The following is a 23519-nucleotide window of genomic DNA, read 5'->3' on the forward strand; positions in this document are numbered from 1 at the left end:
AAGATCCCCGCTTTTGGGAGAAGATAATTCACTATTTGACAAAAAACTGCTGGTAAAACTGGAAAACAATAGGACACAATTTATGTATAGGCCAACATCTCACACCATTTACCAGCATAAGGTCCAAATGGTACATGATTTAAACATAAAAGGGGGATACCATAAGAAAATTAGAAGGGCAGGGAATATTCTACATTTCAAATATATGGATAAGGGAAGAATCCACGACCAAATAAGAATTAGAGCATTATGAAATGTGAAATAACAATTTGAATTATATTAAAATAAAAAGCTTTTGTACAAACAAAACCAATAGAACCAAGATAAGAAGGAAAGCAGAAAGCTGGGAAGCAATCTTTCAAATATTTCTAATAATATAAAGAACTAATTCAACAGACATTTTAAAAACATCTTAATGCTCAATAAATGAATGATTCTCTGTGCTGTGACTATACTAAACCGTGGGAGATGCTTTAAAAAAAAAAAAAAAAAAAGAAGAAGAAGAAAAAGAATTCCCAATCTTAAGCCTTAAAGCAATCTGTGTACATGAAATCAGAATAAGATTGGGATTGATCTTGAGGAAAGACACTAGCATTAAAGCATCTTTTTGCAGAAGATGAGATTTTTAAAAATTAATTAATTTTTACAAAAATTTTATGCATAGGTAATTTTTCAGCATTGACAATTGCAAAACCTTTTGTTGCAACTTTTCCCCTCATATTTTCCCCCAGACGTCAGGTTGACCAAAACATGTTAAATATATTACTTTTTTAATATTTAATATGTTAATAAATAAGTATAAATTAAATACAATATATGTATACAAGTCCAAACAGTTATTTTGCTGTACAAAAAGAATCGCACTTTGAAATAGTGTACAATTAGCCTGTTAAAGAATTCAAAAATGCAGGCGGACAAAAATAGAGGGATTGGGAATTCTATGTAGTGGTTCATAGTCATCTCCCAGAGTTCTTTCGCTAGGTATAGCTGGTTCAGTTCATTACTGCTCTATTGGAACTGTTTTGGTTCTTCTCATTGTTGAAATGTCCACGTCCATCAGAATTGGTCATCATACAGTATTGTTGTTGAAGTATATAATGATCTCCTGCTCCTGCTCATTTCACTCAGCATGAGTTCATGTAAGCCTCAACAGACATTTCTGAAATCATCCTGCTGGTCCTTTCTTACAGAACAATAATATTCCATAGTATTCGTATACCACAATTTGTTCAGTCATTCTTCAACTGATGAGCATCCACTCAGTTTCTGGCCACTACAAAGAGGGCGGCCACAAACATTCTTGTACATACAGGTCCTTTTCCCGAAGATGAGACCTTAGTTTGAATCTGAAGTAAGTCAATAGATGGAGAGGAAGAGGAAAAGAAAGCTAGTCATAAAGGAGAGCCAGTGAAAACTGCAGTTAGGAGATGGAGAAGGAACAGAGACCAGTGTCATTGAATTGTAGAGTACATGTAAAGTAATAAGGTGTTAAAACAACTAAACTGGCAGGAAAGCAGCTGATTAGCTAGTGGTTTTGTCTTTGATGGTGGACATCATAGGAAGTTATTAGAAACTGTTGAATAGGGAAGTGGTATGTATGGTCAGACCTAAAGATAAAATTAGGAGGATAAAATTGATGATGACGAGAGAATTGAGACTGGAAAACCAAGTAGCAGTCATGTGCTAATACAGGCAGATAAGGGCCTTCCCCAAGATGGTGGCAATTTTCAGAGAAAAGCAGATATATTAAAGAAATGTTAATGAGGTCAAATTAATCATTGTTTTGTGGTCAGTAAATATCCATGGAAAGGATACTTTTTCACTTATTACCAAGGGTTTTTAATGCCATTAGTTGGTATGTCCAAACCAGGCTTGATATGGGAATTTGAAGATGACCTCCAAATTTCCTCACTTTTTTTTGTCTCCTAATGTGGCTTTCTTGAGTGGGGGTAAAGTAGTCCTTTGTATCCTTTTAAAACACTCAAGGTAGTAATCCATCTTGAAGAAGCCTACTTTTTCCACTAAGAGAAAATTATTAAGAATTTATAGTAATACGCTAACACTGTATTATTAATGACCAATGATTTGTTATTGAGTTATTTAAGTTGTGTCCGATTCTTCATGACCCATGGGGGTTTTCTTGTTAAAGATACAGGTTTGTCATTTTCTTCTCTAGCTCATTTTATAGATGAGGAAACTGAAGCAAAGAAGTCTCGCAGTAAATTTCTGATGCCAGATTGGGAGTCAGGAAGGACATCCTTGATTCTGGGCCTAGCTGTGGAACCCTAACCCTCTTGTTTTGGGGCATCCCTCTCTCCAGGATCATGAGCCCTAGTATGGTTTGGCCATGCTGGACATTTGGGGGAGGCATTTGCTCGGACTCACACCACCACCTGATGGTGTGAAATGACACCCCCCTCCTTCCCTTTTCCCCAAGAAATCAGGGTCCAATTTTACACCTCCTCACCCCACCTCAACTTTCCCAACCCCCTGATATACTGTTCGAAGTAATACAAGACAAAGTAATAACTGAATGGGAAGGATAAGGGAGATGGAAGGTTAATACTAAGGTTTTAGACTTGAAAGATGGTGAGAATAGTAATGGGTCATTTTGGGGCAGAAGAGAGCTTGGAGAAATGGCACCGTTTGAGATGCTTTGGGCTTGCCATCTCTATGGAATATCTAGTTGGATCATAGATATTGAATTCATCTGATTCAATTCCCCATTTTACCTAGAAGAAACTGACTCAAAAGATCTGGTCTAAGGTCACATATTTAATAGGAAATAGAGCCAGAGTTTGAATTAAGTTTTTCAAAAAACACACATATACACACACACACCTTCAGAGTATGTCTTCCCAGGCAATATATGGATGACAACGCAGCAAAAGACAGGGTGAAAAGCAGACTAACAGGAAAAAAGCTAGGAAACAGAGGGTCACAGAAACCAGGAAAGCAAATGAATGTCAAGGAGGGATTGGTGGTTACCTTTGTCAAATGTGTAGAGATGGATGGAATCTGAGAAAAGGATATTTGATTTGTCAATCAAGCCTGAAGAGAGCAGTTTCAGATGACTGAAGAAATTTGAAACATTGCAGGTGTTATGAAGGTTCTGGGAGGGGAAGAAATACAGGCTATTAGTGTAGATCTTCTCCTCTTCCCCAAGGGTTTGGAAAGAGTTGTAGAAAATGCATTGTGGGATCCATTAAAGGATTTGTAAGGAGGGTATTTCTAGGCACACTTTTAGGTAATTAAGGAGGAACTAGTGATTAAAAAGAGATTGAAAATTAGCAGGTTAATTGAAAAATGGTCAAAGGATATGAATAAGCAGTTTGCAAAGGGAGAATTATAAATTATTAATATGAAAAGATGCTCTATTCTATAGTAATTAGAGAAATGCAAATCATTTCTCAGATTGGTAAAATTGACAGAAAAGGAAAAAGACATCTGTTAGAGGGTATGAGAAAACAACTATGTTTGTGAACATAATTTTAAACTATGCTCCAAAAGCTACTCAAAAGGGTACCATGCCATTTGACCCAGTGATAACTACTACTAACTCTATACTCTAAAGAGATCAAAGAAAAAGTAAAAATACTTATGTATAGAACTAAATTTGTGATTGTAAAGAATTGGAAACTGAGTGAATGCTTTTCAGTTGGGGAATGGTTGAACAAATTAAGGTATATGAAATGTGATGGAACACATGATGTGGTTGGAAGTGAGGAAAGGGATGATTCCAGAGACACCTGGGAAGACCTATATGAGTTGATACAGAGTGAATTGAGAAGAACAAGATAAAAATTTATACAGTGGTACCGTGAAAAAGTCAACAAAAACTTTGAAAGAATTAGGAACTCTGATCAACATAATAACCAACCAAAATTCTAGAATACTTGTCATTGAACATATTACCACCTTCAGATTAAATGATGATCAATTTAGAGTCTAGATTAAAGCATTTTGGGGGGCCATGTCTATTCAGAAGTTTATTTGGCCTTGACTATGAATATGTAATATTTTTATTTATTTTCTTTTCTAAGGTGGGGAGATGGGAGAAAGAGAATTAGAGATTGAAAGTAAAGTGTACTTCATTGATGGTTAAAAAAAAAAAAAAAGTCAAGCTTCCAGAGGAGAATGGAACCAGTGTGATCACGAAGACAAAAGTAATGAATGTCTAAGGCTAGATTTGAACTCTTGCTTTCTAATACTTCACCACCTAACTATGCAGTGAGTTGATTAGGGAATTTCTTTGCCAGTGTATCTGTGGGAAGTTGTTGTTGTTTGTCCTTTGTTCTTGAGGAGGACCAGGACATGAGGGAGGGGTTGCTGTGCCCTGCAAGTGAATTGGATTTAAATGAGGGAGAGCCATCTGGTGGGCAGATATAAATCAGAGTGACTGGAGACGGCCCTGAATGACATGGGAAAGAACTAAGGTTTAGAAAGTTTGAAAACCACGGTTAGGACAAGGAATATGGTTTTGAGTTTCAATGCAGAGGAAGAGATTAAATGACAGATTGTATTCGCGTAGGGAATTTTCAGTTTATCAATTGAAGTGATGCATTTGTAGGTGATGGCAAGATCAAACATATAACTAGTTCTGTATTTGAGGTGAGCTGGAGTAGTTGATCTTGGGAAATGAGTAAGTAGAGGAATTAGAATATTTGAGGGATTGTCAATTAGAATATTGAATTGTTTTTAGCATGAGGGTCTGTGTTGGAAAGGAGAAAGATACTCAGCCAGGCACTGAACTCATTGAAGAAAGGAGAGGAGTTTTCTAGGGGTTGGTAGTTATTTTTATTTTGACTACATTCTTCCTGGGTACGTTCTCTATTGTACACAGTTGGATGGGATAAACTGAATGAAGGCTTCTCATAAGAATGTGGCCTTGACCTATACCCTAATTATAATTTGTAGCTTTGCAGGACTTAATTGTGCTGTAGCCAAAAGCCAGGTGTTTACTTATCTTAGATAAACTGCAGTAAGTTCCTAATATGGGAAAGAGTTTATCATTGCTTAGTATTTTTTGTCTCTGGGTAAAATTTTAACTTCTAGTTAGATTTCTGCATTTTTAAACCTGGATTCTCCAGTCAATGGGAAAGATGGTCAGAAGAGGGGTGTGGGCTTTGTATTCCTATACCGACTCTGCTGTCATTGGGAGCTGCTCCTTCTTGGAAGCTCATTATAAATCCCTTTTGCTTTTTTCCTTGAGCGTCTCTGATTTTAATTTGAGCAAGGGTTGCTGTCCTACACCCAATGGTATATTGTTCATATTCCATTTTAAAAAAAGATTTGGCTAGTTCTCTGTCCTGTCAGAACAGAATCTAACCTCATTCACTTCTAATCTAAAATACAGGATTTTTCACAACTATACAAATAACTTGTGGAACATTTGCATAGTAAAGAAAGTACCAGCAGGTGTCTTTCCCTATCTTCCCCACTCTTGGGTCTGTTTTCCATCTGACTCTGGGAAATGATATTGCACAAATAATGGCACACTCAGTAATTTTCCCTCTCTTTTCTTGTGAATCATCCAAAATGAAGCTTGTCTTTGCAAACACAGGAATCTAGGCTGAGCAGACGGTAGGCACCACTTAATGTAGGCAACATGAGATTAAATCCAGTGATTAATAGGTTTTGTTTGGATTTAAGTGTCATACTCAGAGAATCATCGTTTTAGCTATTTCTATTTTCATGTTCTCTTCTTCCGTATAAGGCTATAATAAAGTGATACCTTTCCAGAGCTATATTCTAGAGTCTTAATTATGGAGGCACAATGCTATTTATCAACTAAAATTTGCCCTTTTGCTTTGATCTCTGATTCCTTCATATTGCCAGTTGCCCATGCATTGTAAACGCTTACCTTTCCAGTCTTCTTATTCCTTACCCCCTTTCATCACCCCCTGGATTCAGTGGTACTGGCTTTCTAGCTATTATAGCTTATTCCATCTCTTGACTTTGAACATTTTCAATGGTTGTTCTCCATGCCTTTCCCTAGTGGTCCTACCTTTTCTGGCAAGCTGTTCCTAATCCTTAATTTTATTGCCTTCTCTCTTATTTCTCTGAGATTATACACCACTGATAAATATATACATATATGCATGCTAGTATGTAGGTATACCTTGGTCAAAATTCTTTTCATCCTTTTTTCTCCCTTAGAATCCTTGGGAGTAGAAACTGGTTTTCCCCCTTTCTTTGTATCCCAAACATTTTAGCAGAGAGCTCAATACCCAATAGGTAACTTTTATAGCTCAGTTTTTGAAGTTTTATTGCTGACTCCTTTCTTGAATTTTTGCATTTGTGAGATAATTTCCCTCCTTCTCCCTTCCCTTTTCTCCCCCTCTCACCCATCTGTTCAGTTTTTTTTTAAAATCCCAGACATGTACCCATATCCTCTGTCTTTGTAGTCTTCTGACTGCCCTAAGTGTTCCTAGGTTTCCACTTAGCTTCCACTTCTTGACAATTTTTACAATTACAATTTTATAAAATTTACAATTTTATGGGCACACAATGCTCCATCTCTTAGCTGTTCTATATGTCTGGAACACTTTCTTCCCCATTTCTGTTTATTGCTATCCCTGTCCTTCCTTTAAGTTCCAACAAAATCCCAGTTTCTACAGCAAGCCTTACCCCAAACCTTCTTGATTTTAAAGTTGATTATTTTCTATTTCTTGTATTTTGTTTTTATATGTTTATTTGCTTATTGTCTTCCCCATTAGATTGTGAGCTCTTTGAGATCAGTGACTATCTTTTGTTACTTCTTGGATCCCAAGTGCTTATTGATAGTGCTTTGGCACATAGTAGGGCCTTAATAAATGTTAATTGATTGTTCAAATGAGATCTAGTTTGTCTCACTCTTATTTGAACAGAGGTTTTATTTTTTTGTTTAAAGGCTAGTTACTAACTCTTAGGGTTTTTCCCTAAAGATAGACTTTCTTCTCCCTCCTCTTTGATTTGTCACTGCCTTTTCCAGGGACTTTCTCCAGGATTTTGCATATCTTTTGAGAAATATAATATTTAATATTTTTTAAAGTTTTTCCAAAAAAGACAATTGCTTTTGCAAGATCTTTACATCAGAAAATAGGAGTTTGTAGATTATTCTGGAGGTCATAGGGTATCACAAACTTTTCAAAAGGAGAGTGATATGGTTAGATTTGTACTTTGTCAAACTTATGTGGCAGTTGTAAGGAAATGTAGATGAAACAGTCTGGCAGGCTAATTAGGAAGATTGTGAAATCATTCTGGAAAAGCTGAGTGACAGGGGCCTGAATTAATGTAGTGAGTAGAAAGAAGAAGGTGGACATAGGATAACTTGTGAAGATGACATTGATCCATGACAGCTTATTCAATATACTCAATAAGTAAGAGAATATAGACCATAAAGTTGTAAACCGAGCACTTCAACAGAAATAGAGAAGTTTAGTATCTTTGCCAAGATAACTCCAAATGGGATGGATGGGTGCAATTGAAAATGCCTGAAGAACAAAAAGAGATTTTGATTTAAATGTCTCTAGGACATCATAATGTGGTTTTTGTTCATCATCTCAAGGAACTTGTCATCTAGTTGAATGATAAAAAATGGAAAGTAAAACATATTAGAGTTCATTTTTAATAGAGAAGGCAGCATGAAAGATCCAGGGAAGCAGTGATTTATCGGTAGGAGACTCTTCAGGAAAACCTTTGGGCAATAGGAGACATTTGAGTGGGCCTTTGACAGAAAGAATAATTTCTACTGTTGGAGAACCCATTCCTTTTGGGGGATTATGTGAACAGATGGATGGAGAAGGGAAAAGGCTGGAAATCAGCATCAAGGAACTTTATTTATTTTTACATTTTTAATTTTTATTTTATTTATTTTATTTTTACAAGATAGAGTGTGTGAAGAAGAATAATGTTCACCTTGGAAAACTGTGATAGCCTAGAATGCCAGTGATGTGTTGTACTCTCTGTGGTAGGCAGTGAGCATCTGCTGAGGGCTTTTCAACAGAAAAGTGACATTATTTTGAGTTAAGATTACCTGGGCAACTCTTTGAAGGGTGCATGACCGTGGGTAGAGAGAATACTTATGAACTCTCATGATTTGTTTGAGCGATGAGAACATGAACATGGTGGCTTTAGAGATGAATGAGATGATGTTGAATAAGTTATTGAATGAAGCCCTTGAAGATCAAAACCATCTTAGTCCCTGTCCAGTCACTCTTGTTCTCCACAGCTTCTCTCTATCTCACCTCACTTGTCCTTTCATGTGCCACATTTATTTTATACTGTCTACACTCATCTCTCTCATTTATACTCACACAGCATCTCTGTCATTCAAGCCTTCATCATCTCTCACTAAGAGAACAGCTTCCTTCAGTAACAGCTTATGGCTCTCCTTTATCCACAGTGTTGGAAGGGATGAATGGGATTCTGTTATTCCTGCCTTTTTCACTAAGCTCTAGTGCTTACTTCTAGCATCAAATTCAACTTCATCCTTTTGGCACTTAAACTCCATAAAACCTTTGACAACTTTCCTTTCCATATATATTAGACATAGAACAGGTGAGGGAGGAGTAGAAGGAAGTACTTGGCTTTTTTCTTATTTGGCTAAAACAAGGGAGGATATAGCTTTAGAGATTATAGATTGTAGCAAAGGCTTTTTAGGGATGGAGTGTTTTATATTTCTTTTGAATCTACTTATACTTCATATGTTGTTTTCCTAGTATATATAAGCTTCTCAAGAGTAGAGATCTTTGTAAATCCTAGCACTTAGTGCCAGGTCAGGGATTTAATAAATAATTGATTGCTATGATTTTTCTACCTCCTTCTGTGGAGATAACTACTGTGGTATGACTCTCAAAGTGAACAACAAAAATTAACCATAGAAGTAGTACATTTTGCCTTGAAAAACATTTTCTTTCATTTGACTGTGGTGGCGTGAACTTTATAGAAGTACTGCTTGCCAGTGTATTTTTTCTATTGAATTTAAATGATACTTTCATGTTGAATAGTATGACCTTTTCTTTTAAGCATTTTCCTTTTTCACAAAAATAGAAACCATTCTGAATCTTCTGTTGCCCCCTACGAGACTAATTAGGTTCCTGAATGAATAAATACTGTGGTTGTTATTATTTCTTGTTTCATCATATATATTGGTTCTTGCTTTGAAGTTTTTTTTTTTTTTTTTTTTTTTTAATTAATTCACTATTATTATTTTGAATCAGATCCTTAGAAGGTCTTCTGTGTGTACCGGAAATATTTCTTTGGATGGTTGCTGTGCCCTCTGTGGGTGTTTTGTTTTGTTTTGTTATGTGAGTTTTAAGGGCTGAATCCAATTAATGAAGAGAGAGGGAGAGACAGATAGACAGACAGACATGCGGCATAGTCTACAGTCTCAGTATGACAAATAGATTGTGAAATGACTCTGGAAAGAATCTGGTTATTTTGAGCCTGTTTCCAAGGATACTTTTTCAATAGAATTTCATTGTACAGTATACAGGAGGTCTTGTTTTTATTATATCTATCATTATTTTCCATTTTTTGGTGAGTTGAGGAAATTTTACCATTTAAAAATGGAGAAGGTATCTAGAAAATCAGAAAAATACAAAAAGTGCAAATTATCACTGTCTTTAAAATTACTAAAAGTCATTTGCTATGAAATGCTTACTTAAGTACTTTAACATTATATGTACTTAATAATACTATAAAGTTAAAGGGATAAATATTGCTTACCTTCTCAATGTGTAGGAAAGAAAGATAATTTGGGACTCAGAAATAGAACATTAAAAAAGTTAAATGGGCAGTTTATTTGCCTAAGAAATCTACCTTTGTGGGAATGGTATTATTATAAATCATGTGTTTGAGTACAGGCAGTAAGTAAGTAGAAGAGTAGGATTTAAACTCGGGTCCTTTAATTGCATATCCAGCATTGTTTCTACTCCATGATGCTATAAGATAAAGCTTAAATAAAAAACATCCTGTCAGAACATGCTGTCAGTCTCTGTTTATCATTGTAGAAAATATCTTGGAGCAATAGCATTGTCATTCTTCCTGTGAACACAGCACCTGTGAGAAGAAAGGACATTCTAAGAGCACACTGAGATAAACTCAGGATTTAGAAGGTTACTAACTAATAAGCGTTTGACTTGTGCCCTTTGTCACATGGGTTTTCCATGTTTCATGCATTTAGCGCGAATTGGCTGCTTAGCTCTATTTTAGACCTGACCATAGTATGTATTTGTTTCTAATTTCTCTTCTTTCTGGAAAACGGGGAATATCATATATGTCATTATTCAATGAATCCATGATTCATTGGTGCAGCTGCTCCCTCTAGCAGAGCATTTTGCGAGCCATCCATGCTTTCTTCAATAACTTTTATCCATTTCCTGTCATCAATATTCCATAATCTCTATCCCCTCTAGCTCTTTTAATATTATGTAGATATTAACATTGCATATGAGCTGATGTTCATTTTTATTAGCCTATCTCCTTTTCTTATCTTAATGTTTCTGTATTTTTTTACATCATTTATTGTTGATGATAAGTGAATACAGCTTATGCCCATTGTGGATCTCTTCATAGGAGACATCCCCATGTGGAGGTGAGAGATGAAACATGGGAACAGCTTGTCAATTTGGCTGGCTTGTAGAGTGAAATTTGTGGGGAAATCATATATAATTACCCTGGGAAGATGTATAGGAGCTAGATGGTTAAAAAGTCTTAAGGGCTCAGTGAAGAAATTTGTTTTTTTGTCCAAAGGGCAATGGAAAGTCAGAGAAATTTCTTTAGGGGTTTTAGGATCAGGTCTTGGGTTTAGAAGTATGATTTTGGCAACTTTTTTGAAAATGGATTCTGGCAGGGAGAGACTGATTAAAAAGTGACTGCGATGGATTGATGAGAGGCTAGACTGGTAGTTGGAATGTAAATAAAAAGAAATGGACAGGTCCAAGAGATAGTGAGGAGACAGAATAGATAATATCCAGCAATTGAATTGGATAACAGAGAGGAAAGTGGTGAGTTATAGACTTAGGAAGGTTGTATATAGTGGGAAGGCAACACATTTTGCTCTGAATATATTGAGTTTGAAATGTCTCGGCCATATAGCTAGAGATTTCAAACAAACAGATGGAGATGCAGAACACTAGCTCAGGAGAGATGAAGGCTGCATATGCAGATTTGGGAGCCATCTGCAGAAACAATAGTGAAATCCATGGGAGTTGATGAGATTACTGCAGAGAAGATGTTAAGACCAAAGACCCCTGAGTTCAGGATAGAGCCCTGGGATTATTGCATTTCACTGTTAACATTTGTGTTGCAGAATTATTTTGGACAGATGAAAAGATTAATTTTCTGTTTCTAAAAATGTTTCTCATGCCTGCCTTTCCATCTCTAGCATTCCTAAGTTCCACTTATGTGTTTATTTTATATCTGTAAGACATAATATGCTAGTAGTTTCTTTGAATTACTTTAAAAAAATATATATTATTCAGGGTAGCTCCTGGATTGGCTAGTAAGGATGTCAGGGAAGAAGTAGTATTTTGAATCGTCTATCGAGACAAGGGCTCTTAACCTTTTAATGTCACAGACTCCTTTGGCAGTCTGGTGAAGGCTTCTCTTCTTAGAATCTCTTCTTAGAATAATGTTTTAAACTGCATAAAATAAAATACTTAGGATCAAAAAGAAACCAGTGGTATCAAAATATAGTTAGCAATTTATATAAACAAACTCCCGGAGCACAGTGTTGTATACGTAATACACAGGTTCATACTCCTCAAGTTAAATCGTCTTAGATTATTAGAGAACTGTTTTACAATGCTGGAAATGACCTTCTGGTTTTGAGATTGAATGTAGATGATATGTTTGCATGTTGAATAATTGTTTACCTGTACAAATTCTATAATATTAGAACTTGCAGTGGTTTTTGAATTGTACCAACATAAATAGGTCATCTTCCTGATATGGTGTAAGGATGAAATAGGGAATCAATTTTAAAGTGGTTGCAGCTTTTTGTGAGCATCAGGTTTATTATGAATGTCCATATTGTTCCAAAAGCTATTATCTTTTGGTAAAGCCTTTTAAAATGCAAGCATTTGGATATTTCTGACAGTTTTTGCTTGGTGTTTTGCCGTAGCACAACTGGTAAAAAGGTGCCAAATGGGTGATACACTTTTAGGTCAGCTGTTTAAAATGTAAAATTATGCCGAGTTTCTAAGTAGGGAGAAGGGCATGTTCATTATCTCTCCCACGGAATTCCTCATTTTTCCGCAGGGCTCATATGATACTGTGTTCCTTAAATGCCTACCAGGTTAGTCGTTTCATCTCTTCTTGTTTGCCAGATCATCCATCTGTAAAAGGTCATCCATCTGTTCTTACTCCTAAATCAGTGCAATGGCCTGTATTGTCTCTGACAAATCTTGAAGAGAGAAGTCTAGCTGCTATTGTTGCCATTTTGGTAACGGGTCCAGAATATGGCTCCACAAAACCATTCCTCAACATAGGTGTTCTTTAGAGATGTGAAATGTTGATATTCTTGACCAGGATGGTAGATGACATTATTTTTTAATTTTTATTTATTTTTATTTTTAAAATTTTATTTATTTTTATTAATTTTACAATCATAACATTTTTTGACAGTACATAAATAACCTGGGGGGGGGACACAAAAAATGCAAACAGTTTATACAAATTTCCCAGTGTTCCTTCTCTGGGTGTAGTGATTCTGTCCATCATTGATCAATTGGAACTGAATTAGATCTTTTCTATGCGAAGATATCCACTTCCATCAGAATACATCCTCATATAGTATTGTTGTTGTTGAAGTGTATAAGATTACATTATTTTTTGATTAGCAGAAAGTTGTGTTGTAATGGTATGATAAGAACGTCATATTCTCACTTATTGTACTTCCTTAAACTTTTCTAATTCTAAGGATATTAGCTGTTCATTCTGGTGTTGTTTTTTTTTTTTTTTTACAAGTTTTTTTTTTTTTTTAACATTTCTCTAAGATAGATTAATTTTAATTCTTCTTCTTCTTTTTTTTTTTTTTTTTTGAGGCTGGGGTCACATAGCTAGGAAGTGTTAAGTGTCTGAGACCAGATTTGAACTTGGATCCTCCTGAATTCAAGTCTGGTGCTCTATCCACTGTGCCACCTAGCTGCCCTGCTCATTCTGTTTTAATTATAAATGTTAATATTCTACTTTCTTTGTAATATGTTAATGATTAGATAATTTCTTCCTTAATTATCTCTCACTATTTCCAATATACAACGTTTATAACAGCAAAGGTCACTGATAGTTTATAAAAATTTATGTATTAATGTATTTAGTATATTTGTTATGTTTCTTCTTGGTGAATTTTAATGCCAGCGTGTTAACCTAAATGTATGTGGGAGACATAATTACTGAGATGAATTTTCGTTTTTCAAATTCATTATTTACCTTTCGTGTATACATTGAGGAGCAGTGGGGTTAGCAATTATAGAATTGGCCTTGTAGCACAGAGGACCTGGGTTGAAGTCCTGCCTCTGACATATACTCCTGTGTGATCATGAAATAAGTCCTTTAATCTCTGAGTGCCTCAGGCACCTGACTTTCTAAGATCTTGAGAACTGCTGATCTGTTTTGGTGATGAGTCCACCACGGTGGTGATTCCTTGTACTGATGAAATCTCAGATTTTTCTCATCTCTTCCTCCACACCATACCCATCAAAATAATCATTTCTACATATTCTCATGTATTCATAGTTTTGGAATGGAGTATTTGAACTATTCCATTCTACTCATTAATTATCATAGCTATCATTGGCTTGGTTTAGGTTATCAACTCCTCAGAGCAGGGATTTTTTTTTTTTTTAAATTTGATTAGTGTTATGTATAATGTGGGTGATTTTCAAAAATTGTGGTAAGTACCATCTTCTGGGAGAATAGAATGTCAGTTTTCAACTTAAAAAGTGTTTTCTACTTATGAATTTTGGCTTTTGTTCCATATCTATTTCAGATCCTTATCAGATGTACCAAAGTAATATCTTGTCAGATTTGCTGTTTGTCTCTCCTGGAATGGTGAACAGCTCACCATTTGCAGAGCACGTGGATTCTTCAAAAGACATTGGTATAGTTTTTCCATTCCTATTAATTTTTAATGTAAATATCCAATAAACATTTATTAAGGAGCTATCATATGTAAAGTATTGTGCCAGATTCTAGACTATAAGAATAACAAAATAGTACAGTCTCTGTCCTCAAATTGCTAATAATCTAACTGAAAAAATGATATGATGTAACAAAATTTGGGCACTGGTGGGGCAAGATTGATTGGGAAATTCAAGGAGCAAGAAATCACTTCCATAAAAATTTTATTTTAAATTTATTAACAATCTTTCAAAATACAGATGAAATTTACAACTGGAATTTCAAATAAAACTATATAAGCTATGGTTATATATATGTTTTAATATTTTAAGAAACCCTAACCTTAACAAAGTAACACTGACAACTTTGCTTTTGTCCCCTTCTAGTTACTCTTCTTAGCCTTCAATTTTCTGTCATCGTAGTCATTATTTTCCAGTTCTTTCATTGCTCTTAGTTAATTTTTTAAAAATACATTTTTTATTGATAATATCTTTAGTCATCCTATTTTCCTTCCCTTCCCAGACTGTTACTCATGAGACAAATAATATATATTTTTTAAAGATGACAGTAGAAAACAAAAGGAAAACACTGGCCCAATTAATTCATCAAAAAAATCTGGAAATAATGTGTAGTACATAGGGGTGGGTTGGGAGAGTCTTTTTGTCTCCTTTTGAACTTTTTTTTTTTTTTTTTTTTTTACAATTTTGCAATGTTTTCTTTTGATTTTTGAATGTTTGTTGTCATTCCATTTCCATCATTGCTCTTGCTCTCTTTATTTTGTGACAGTTCATGTAGATCTTGCCCTGCTCTGTATTCATTTTAATGATCAGTATAGTGAAAGTCCATTACATCTGCTTTACTTCTTACAAATTTTTGTTTTTCTTTGTATTATTCAAACTCATATTTTATCACACTGTATATTCCTTTGATTTAAACATTGCTACTTGTGGGATATGTATAGTTTGGTTTTTTTTTTTTTTTTTTTTTTTTTGCTATCAAAAGGGGAGTGCCTTTATGTTTGAACAGAGTAGTTTTTTTTTCTTTCTTAGGCTCATTCCTTGATGCCAACTAATCAGTCATTTTCTTTGTTCTATTTTAATGTCTTTCTAGTTTGTTATCTCCTTGAAGGCAGCTACTTTTCCATTCATTTTTGTTTTCCTTTGTTGAATGTATTAGTGACTGAGGAAAACATAAAAATGAGTGATCTTGATGCCTTCTAAATCTATTAGGTGTATTTTCTGTGTTCCCATGTAGTTTCCTAGTGATATAGCTCAAGGATTACCTTGCTTTTGCTTCTTTTCTTTGTTCCTCATTTTAATGTGAATCCTTTAGTAAAATATTCATTTAATATCACTTGAGTCAGGGTGCTTCTAATTAGTAATTTTTAATTCTAATGCCTATGACTGACCAATATACATATACATCTTATTTTCTAATTAAACTTTCCATAGGATTAAGAGAACCTAGAGGATCTAAGCATATAGGACCTGATCTCTGATCATATTAGGGTAGTCTTAACTCAGTTTGATTATTGCAAATCTTTTATTAACTCAGTTTCAAAATATAAGTCCCAACTAAAAATCACACTTTTTACATGAAACCCTCCCTAACCTCTTAATTCAAGGGACTTTTAATTATTTCTTATTCATCCTATATATAGTTGTTTGCATTTTGTTTTCCTATTACATCATAAATTCTTTGAAGTCAGGGACTTCTTTGCATCTCTAGGGTGAAACACAATGTCTAGCATGTAGTAGGTTCTCAATAAATATTGATTGATTGATCTAATCTTTCTGACCTTACTGTTTCCATTGTGTTTTTTTCTTATGTCATATCTGTATTCCACTGCCAGAGTTACATGCCTAAAATATTTCTTTTATCATGTTATCTCCCTGCACAAGAACACTTCAAAGGTTCCCTCTTTCCTACCCTACCAAGTCAGAATGCCTCTGTTTGACTTTCAGGGTTTGCCGTAATCTTGCAGGACATTTCTTCCCTCTTATGTGAAAATGCATTCACTCCTTCCTTCATGCCCTCATTCAGAATATCTTCTTGGCCCATCGAGTGTCCCCTGGCCCAGTTCCTCCTACCCCTTTAGTGATGTATTTATTCCATCTCTTCTGGCCTTCACTGTTCTACTCTGAATTCAAATAACCTTTACTATCTACATTATGCAGCTTGACATTTTTTGCCTCATTCCATTAAGAATCCTCCTGTACACAAAGCTACTCCTGACTCTTCTCTTGCCAACTGCTGGTGCTCTCTCATTGTTCTGCTGTTTAACTATTTTGTATATATGTGAGTTTATTACTTTTATACTTGGACTACATATGCTTTTTATATGTATTTATCTCCTCCCCTGAAAATGTAAGCTCATTGAGTGGAGAGATCGCTCCCTAGTACTTAGCTCAAAACATGGTGTATCACAAGTGCTTTAAAAAAAACAAAACCAAACAGTTGTTGATTGACTCACTGAATCATCACTCTTATCCTTTCCACTCCTCCTCTCCCCACACTGGACCATGTGCTTCTTCTGAGCAGGGACTGTATCTTCTCTGTTCTTCACTGCATCTGGAGCCATGTTCATTGCATAATAGTTCCACAATAAATACGTGTTTACTTGGTGGAAATGGCTAATTGTCAGCTTTGCTGTTGGATTTTTAAAAGTCAGTGGGCCATAAAGCCTTTCCTGTAATGATTTCTCTATTCCTTTTTCACTCTTTATAATTCTGTAATGACACCATATTCTGTTCCAACAGTTGGCAGTAGATTCAGTAGTTACACTTTTAGAGAGTATCTTGACAGCTTTTACTGTAATATATACTTGTCTCGGTTGTGATTATCTTTAGGCCTTTAGCATGTGTCTTTAGCATGAAGTGGTATTTTTTATTTAGAAGAAAAGTAAAAGTGGCTTTCTTGTCATGTGTATGAAATTCAAAAGGCCTCTATTTCTCTGTTTGAACAGCAAATATGCCTTCCTTTGATCCATATGTTTCAAGAACTGAGACAGGGTCAGGAGGATGGCCTGTGGAAGCCCAGACTCCTCCTGCCCCTTCACCCTTTGTCTTTTTGGAAGAGTCTGAACCTCAGCCTCTACAGACTACAGCAGGTGAGTTGGCAGATCTTTCTGCATTAGCTAAGTGATTGTTAAAGTTCATTATTAATACTACTTAAAGTTGGTTGGTTGGTTGGTTATTGTCCTTCGTTCCCCTCTCCCCCTGAGGCTGGGGTTAAGTGACTTGCCCAGGGTCACACAGCTAGAAGTATTAAGTGTCTGAGACCAGATTTGAACTCGGGTCCTCCTGAATTCAAAGCTGGTGCTCTATCCACTGCGCCGCCAGCTGCCCCCATTGTCCTTCGTTCTTGAAGAAAAGTAAAATGACATCACTGTGTACTGTGGCTGATCAGATCAGTAGGGCCTCAAAATGCTCTGCCACAAGTTGGACGCAAATAGTCTATATGAGTATTTGGGGTGGATTCTCTAATTTTACACATCTTGTGTTTCCTTTGGGTGAACTCAATTCTGCCTTGCTCATGGAGCATAGCACCCTCTTTGATGAGGGCATGCCATGCTGGCTGGTCCTGTGCCAATGTCTCCCATGTCATACAACTGAATCTAAAATAATTGCTAACCCTTGATGAAGTACCACTTTTGAATTAAAAAAAAAAATCCAGACCTCAAAACCTCACTTGTTATTGCTATTCCATCAGGAAAAATTAAGTAAATTTCCCTGGAATACAAGGGCAAATAATCTGTAATTACATACAGGTTTTGAATTCTGAATTCAAACTCCTCTGTCCATCTGATAGAAGAAAGAATGACTCACAGATATTCTAATTCCTCAAGTTTTCTATTGATCTGAATGATAATCTTTCTTTTTTCTTTTCTTCCTCCTCCTCCTCCTCCTCCTCCTTCATTTTGCTAATCACTTTTAGGAGCTATGAGAGAATAGGCAAGATTTCCTTAATAAAAACTTAGTTAATTTAATTATGTCAAGATTATTTACTCTGTTCCTTAAAAAATTTTTTCTTTGAAACCAAGAACTTCAATAATAGATAAACATGCCTTTAAAATTTATTTTTTTTTAAACTTAGAGCCAATCAAGGAGGTAGAGATGGAGATGGGATTAAGTAAAGAGGAATCACCAGTGAAGGAGGTGGAAATGACCCTGGCACCATCCATGGAAATGCAGAAGTCGCCAACAACAGAGATGGCACCAGTCAAGGAGGTGAAGAGTGAACCAGCCGTGGAGGAGCCAGCAACCAAGGAAGTAGAGGGTGAACAAGCTATGGACCTAGCATCTGTCAAGGAGGCAGAGGATGAACCAGCTCCAGCGGTGGAATCAGTCAAGGAGGCAGAGGATGAGACAGCTTTGGAGGTAGCACCAGACAGTGGGACTCTGGCAAATCCAGCCTCAGAGATGGGGTCAACCCAGCAGAACCGAGACGTTCTGTCCCAGCAGAACCGAGACGTTCTGTCCCAGGAGAAACGAGACGTTCTGTCCCAGCAGAACCCAGAGGTACCATCTATGGATGTGGGATTGACCAAGGAGAGCGAGGTAATGCCAGTTGGGGAAGCCAAGGTGGTATCAGCTGTAGAGGTTGGGAAGATGCCAGCTGTGGAAGTGGAACCGATCCAGGAAGCCCAACCGACACCGGCCATGGAATTGACACTGACCAAGGAGATAGACGTGATCACAACACCCACTAAGGATGTGAATGTAGAGGAAACAAGTGAAGTTCGGGGACTGGTGTCTCCCCAGGCTGAAGGGAGCCCGGCTTTCAAAGCCTCACCAGGTAGGGTGGATATCATTGCTTTTGCTACTGTTGCTTTGTTTTGTTTTTAATCTATTGCTACTTTTCTCCTTAGAATGTAAAGTTAATTTAGGGAAGGAATTTATAGAATTAGAATTATAGATATGATAAGGATAGAATATGCAGATATATGTAAACGAAAGTTACCTATAGGATAAATAGGAAATTATTAGCAGAGAGAAGGTACAGGAGATAAGAGGAGTTAGAGAAGTCTTCTTATAGAAGGTGCGATTTTTATTGGGATTTAAAGGAAACCATGGAGGTCAATAGTTGGGGTGAAGGTGGATGAATTCCAGACCTTGGGGACAGCCAGAAAGAATGCCTGGAACTGAAAGACAGAGGATCTGGTTTATGGAAGAGAAAGGAGATTGGTACTATTGGATGAAAAATAATGTGTTGGGAAGTCAAATTTTAAAAAACCGTTAAAGTAGGAGGAGTTAGGTTATAAAAGGCTTGTATGAATGTCCAACAGAACATTTTATATTTGATCCTGAAGGCAATTGGGAGCCACTGGAGTTTGTTGAGTCAGGGGGGATCCACATGATAAGACACATGCTTTAGGAAAATGACTTTTGTGTGTTAGTGGAGAAGGGATTGGAATGGGGAAAGACTGGAGGCCAGTCGCCCCACCAGCCAGCTATTGCAGTAATCCAGGTCTGCACCGGGGCTGTGCTGGAGTCAGAAGAGAAAAGGGAGTGTATGTGAGAGATATTGCAAAGGGGAAGTTGACAGATCTCTGAATCAACTTGGATAGGGAGGGGTGAGAGACAGTGAGGCATCCAGGGTGATTCCAAGGATGGTGTATTATTCATAAGGAAGATGGTGGGTGGGGAAGGGTTTAGGATGAAGATGAGTTATTTTGGATATGTTCAGTTTAAGGTGTTTATTGGATATCCAATTTGAAATGTCTGAAAGGCAGTGAAATTCGTATAGAGATGGTAATAAAATCCATAAAGAAATGGTTTAGTAGAGAAAAGACAGTTCCAGACAGAGCTTCTCTCCTATATATATTTAGAGGGTATGATCTGGAAGAGGAATCCAGAAAAAGGACCTGAGAAGGAATGATAAGAAAGAGAACAATCAGGAGAGAGCAGTTTCAGGGGACTGATGAAATTGGGAAACAGATTATAAAGGATGAAGAAGAGAATGAGAGGAGAGTAAGGGAGATACCTTTTATAAAAGGCTATTTTGAGGAGTTTAGTCATGCATGATAGTGAGGGGGGAAGTTGGGGGATCAGTAGGGAAGCAGCTAGTAAGTAAGGAAAGACTGAAAATAAGTGATCAGAAATAGGATTAGAAAAAGTCTTTTGGAGGTAGAAAAAGGTCTTTTGCCCTGGTAAGGAGCAAGGAGTGAAGGAGAGACTGACTGGTCGAAGGCATTTGAGTAATGTTAGATAATAAAGAGAAGAGGGAGTTCATCCCAAATTGGTGAGTTTGGGGAAAGTCATGGGGGCTTAAAAAAGATTGAATTGCATGGAAGCGCCTCTGTGAAAGAGAAAGAGTGAAGAACTATGGAGAATGGGTTAGTGATTTGATAAGACAGATATAATAGGATTGCCTAGTTGCAGTGAAGATTCACTTGAGGTGAGTTAATCCAACTCCCTTGCCTTGGTCAGTGAGCAGAAGGAAATGTGTGAAGGTGCTGTGTTACTGAAAGGACCTGCCATAGCCAGGAAGGTTATCAGAGGGAGCCACGTTTCAGTAATAGATGGTACATGCTTATTAGTGGGAGATGAAAAGATTTAGATGAAGGGAAAGGGAGTAGTGTTTTATGGGAACTTTGGGATGAGAGCACTGAGTGGGGATGAAGATAAGGAATCCGTTGGTGGGGTTTCAGGAATAGCATTTGGGTGACAACCTATAGGGATTCTGAATCACTTGGGATGTGTATCGTTTGACCAAGTATGAAAATGCTTATTTAATGGAAGATGCACTTCTCCAAAAAAAACAAAAACAAAAGAACTGAAAATGGTCTGGAGACAAGTGTATAGTATAAGATTGGGAGGCACACTTCACAATTCCTGTTCCCTCCAAAGGCTGGAAATTAGCAGAGAAAACAGCACAACACTAAGGCTTTTTTTTTTTTTTTTTTTTTTTTTTTTGCTTGATTTCCATCTGTTAAAATATTTATTCATCTGTCTATGTGTGTATATATCCTGTTGGGATTCAGGAAAATTAAAAATATATATTGCAACATTAAACCACAAATTATGTAGTTATTTCCTTTAAAAAAGTAAAGTCCCTTTCCATGATTCACTGAAGCCCATGAACTCATTAAGCTTTTCCAAATGTGAAGGAGGCTTTGCTAAATGCTTTTTTACACATCAGAAACCTGCAAGGTGTTTTTATTTGATAAGCTTCATCTTTAGTTTAAATAGACTTTATAGAGCACTGAAGCTTTAAAATGAGCAGTTCAGATGTCCTACTTTTGAAATAGTGAAGCTCTGAACCACATTCAACCTATGAGCTTTTTCTATTTTTCTTTTAGAAGAGATAGTCAGCTAAGTCATGAGCTGTAGCTTCATGACTCCTAAATGCTATTCAAATGTAAAGCTATTATTGTTAGACCTTCTGATTGGTGTTGGAAAACCTTGTCTTAATTGTTAAAGTAATGAGTATTTGCCATGGACTACTGACTATTCTTGCATTAACTGTGGTATACTGGTTCTGGGATTTAATTATGATAAAAATTGTTTTTTTCTTTAGCAAAAGACTGATTGCTTTGGATGTGAAATTCACCTATGGTAGAAAGTTCACCCTGGGTCTAGGGAGATTCCTTTTAAAATCTTTGAAAAGGTTTGATCTGGTTTCTAGCCATCAGCAAAGGGAAGAAACTTGATTCCTAATAGGCAGCTCTGAAATAGACCTTTTAGCATAAATCTTCCTGTAATACAGTGTGTATTGAATGATCACTGTTTGGGGCATTTACCGTTTGATTGGAGATGTCCTTGTGACCTGCTTGATGGACTTTCCATGTTGTTTCCTGTAAAGTTTTACAATTTTGTATACCATTTGCTTGTCTGATGTTTTTTGACTATAGCAATTTGGAAACATGTTAGCTTTAAACTTCTCTGTTTTACTTTCTGAGGCTAAAATTTTACTTCAGAGGGAGAAGGGAAAGTTCAAGTCTTGATCTTCTAAGAAGCTTTCTAGTTGTCCCAGATTCCTTAGTTTTGTCTACCTTACTGAGAAAGTGTTTGTGTTTTGACATTGTAAAAAAAATTCTACACTTCCCTATTTGTGTTCGCATTAATTACTTGGAGAAAATATCTGTTAGCTTTAATAAATAATTAATAATAATAAAATAAAATATCTGTTAGCCTTAATAAAAGCCTTATGAAAAAAACATTGACCATTAAACATTCTGTCAACAAACATTTATGGAGTTCCCACTGCTCTCTGATTATCAAAAGAATATAAAATGGAATTCTTTTTCAAATTTAGGATTATAATCTAGATGAGATAAGGAAAATTCATAGAAATATAATTAACAGTGGGTACTGAACATACCATTTGCATTCATTAAATGTTAATGATTGCCAAAGAAGGAAGATAGAGGCAAATTCCTTCCTAGGGTTTTATTGAAAGCTGTTATGCTCCGTAGAGAAGAAAACGGGCATGGATTTAAATAACATTCTGGTTTCCCTTGTTGAATATTCCATGTGGCTCCTACATATGATGGTTTTTGCAGTGAATCAACTGAATTTCTTTTTGCTCCATTTTCAGAATCCCCTGAGATACCTGCCATGGATGTTTTGCAACCACTGCAAGAACAGAAACCACAGGGAGTTGTTTCTCCTAATGTTGAACCAAGAACAGATTCCAAAGTGACTGATACGAATCATTTTGAAGAGGCAGGTGAGTGGTAAACATCCAGAGGAGGCTAGCTTGTGGCATAGACATAGAAGCACTAAATTAGCACTCTGTAAGGCATGATGAACTTGACCATTTCCTTATTAGCTACTTACTAACTCTCATATTTAGTAGATATGTGACCTTGCATAGATCACTTTTGATTTTGCTTTTCTGCAAAATAAGGAGGTTGAACAGAATCTCTAAGGTTTTCTTCAGCACCAAAGCTGATGGATCCTAAGTCCAGTTCTTCTGACTTTGTGTTGTACTGCAAAATGAGGGACAAAGAGAAGATGTCATATTTGGACCTGGATAAAAGGATCAGAGACTTTGAGTTTGAAGACCATCAGTCTGATCCTCCCCTTCTCCCATTTTAGAAATGATGAAATCGGAGCCCAGGAATGTTAAGTCACTTAACCTAAACTAACAAGACTAAGAAGTCTTGGAATTTTCCAACTCTCAGACTCTCAATATATGTGAGTTGGGTAAAGAGTGATAAGTATAATTGTTTATTTACAGGTCTTCAAGTAGAAGATGTAGTTCTTAAATTTATTGGTCTCTGGAAAGGATATAGGAGACTAGATACATATTAGTGAATATGGGTATAGGAATAGATTATATCTAACTTAAAAGCCAGGTTAGATCACTGTTTTGTTTTGAGGTGTTTTTGAGGTGTGTTTTTGTCATTGTTCACATTCCTTCCTAACTTCTACTAGTCTGTCAAATTTCACTGGACATAATTAAAA

General features: G+C 36.2%; 1 protein-coding gene across 1 annotated transcript in view; it reads left to right on the forward strand.

Annotated features, from left to right (window-relative positions):
* Positions 1 to 23519, forward strand: part of MAP4 (microtubule associated protein 4) — a 210785-nt gene that overhangs the window by 113251 nt on the left and 74015 nt on the right. The window contains exons 5-8 of the mRNA XM_074282568.1: positions 13976 to 14086; positions 17072 to 17215; positions 18202 to 18903; positions 22648 to 22779. Coding sequence (XP_074138669.1) covers positions 13976 to 14086; positions 17072 to 17215; positions 18202 to 18903; positions 22648 to 22779 — 1089 coding nt within the window. The remainder of the gene's footprint in view (positions 1 to 13975; positions 14087 to 17071; positions 17216 to 18201; positions 18904 to 22647; positions 22780 to 23519) is intronic.

Source organism: Sminthopsis crassicaudata, chromosome 1, assembly GCF_048593235.1.
Source record: "Sminthopsis crassicaudata isolate SCR6 chromosome 1, ASM4859323v1, whole genome shotgun sequence".
In the NCBI taxonomy this organism is placed as follows: domain Eukaryota; kingdom Metazoa; phylum Chordata; class Mammalia; order Dasyuromorphia; family Dasyuridae; genus Sminthopsis; species Sminthopsis crassicaudata.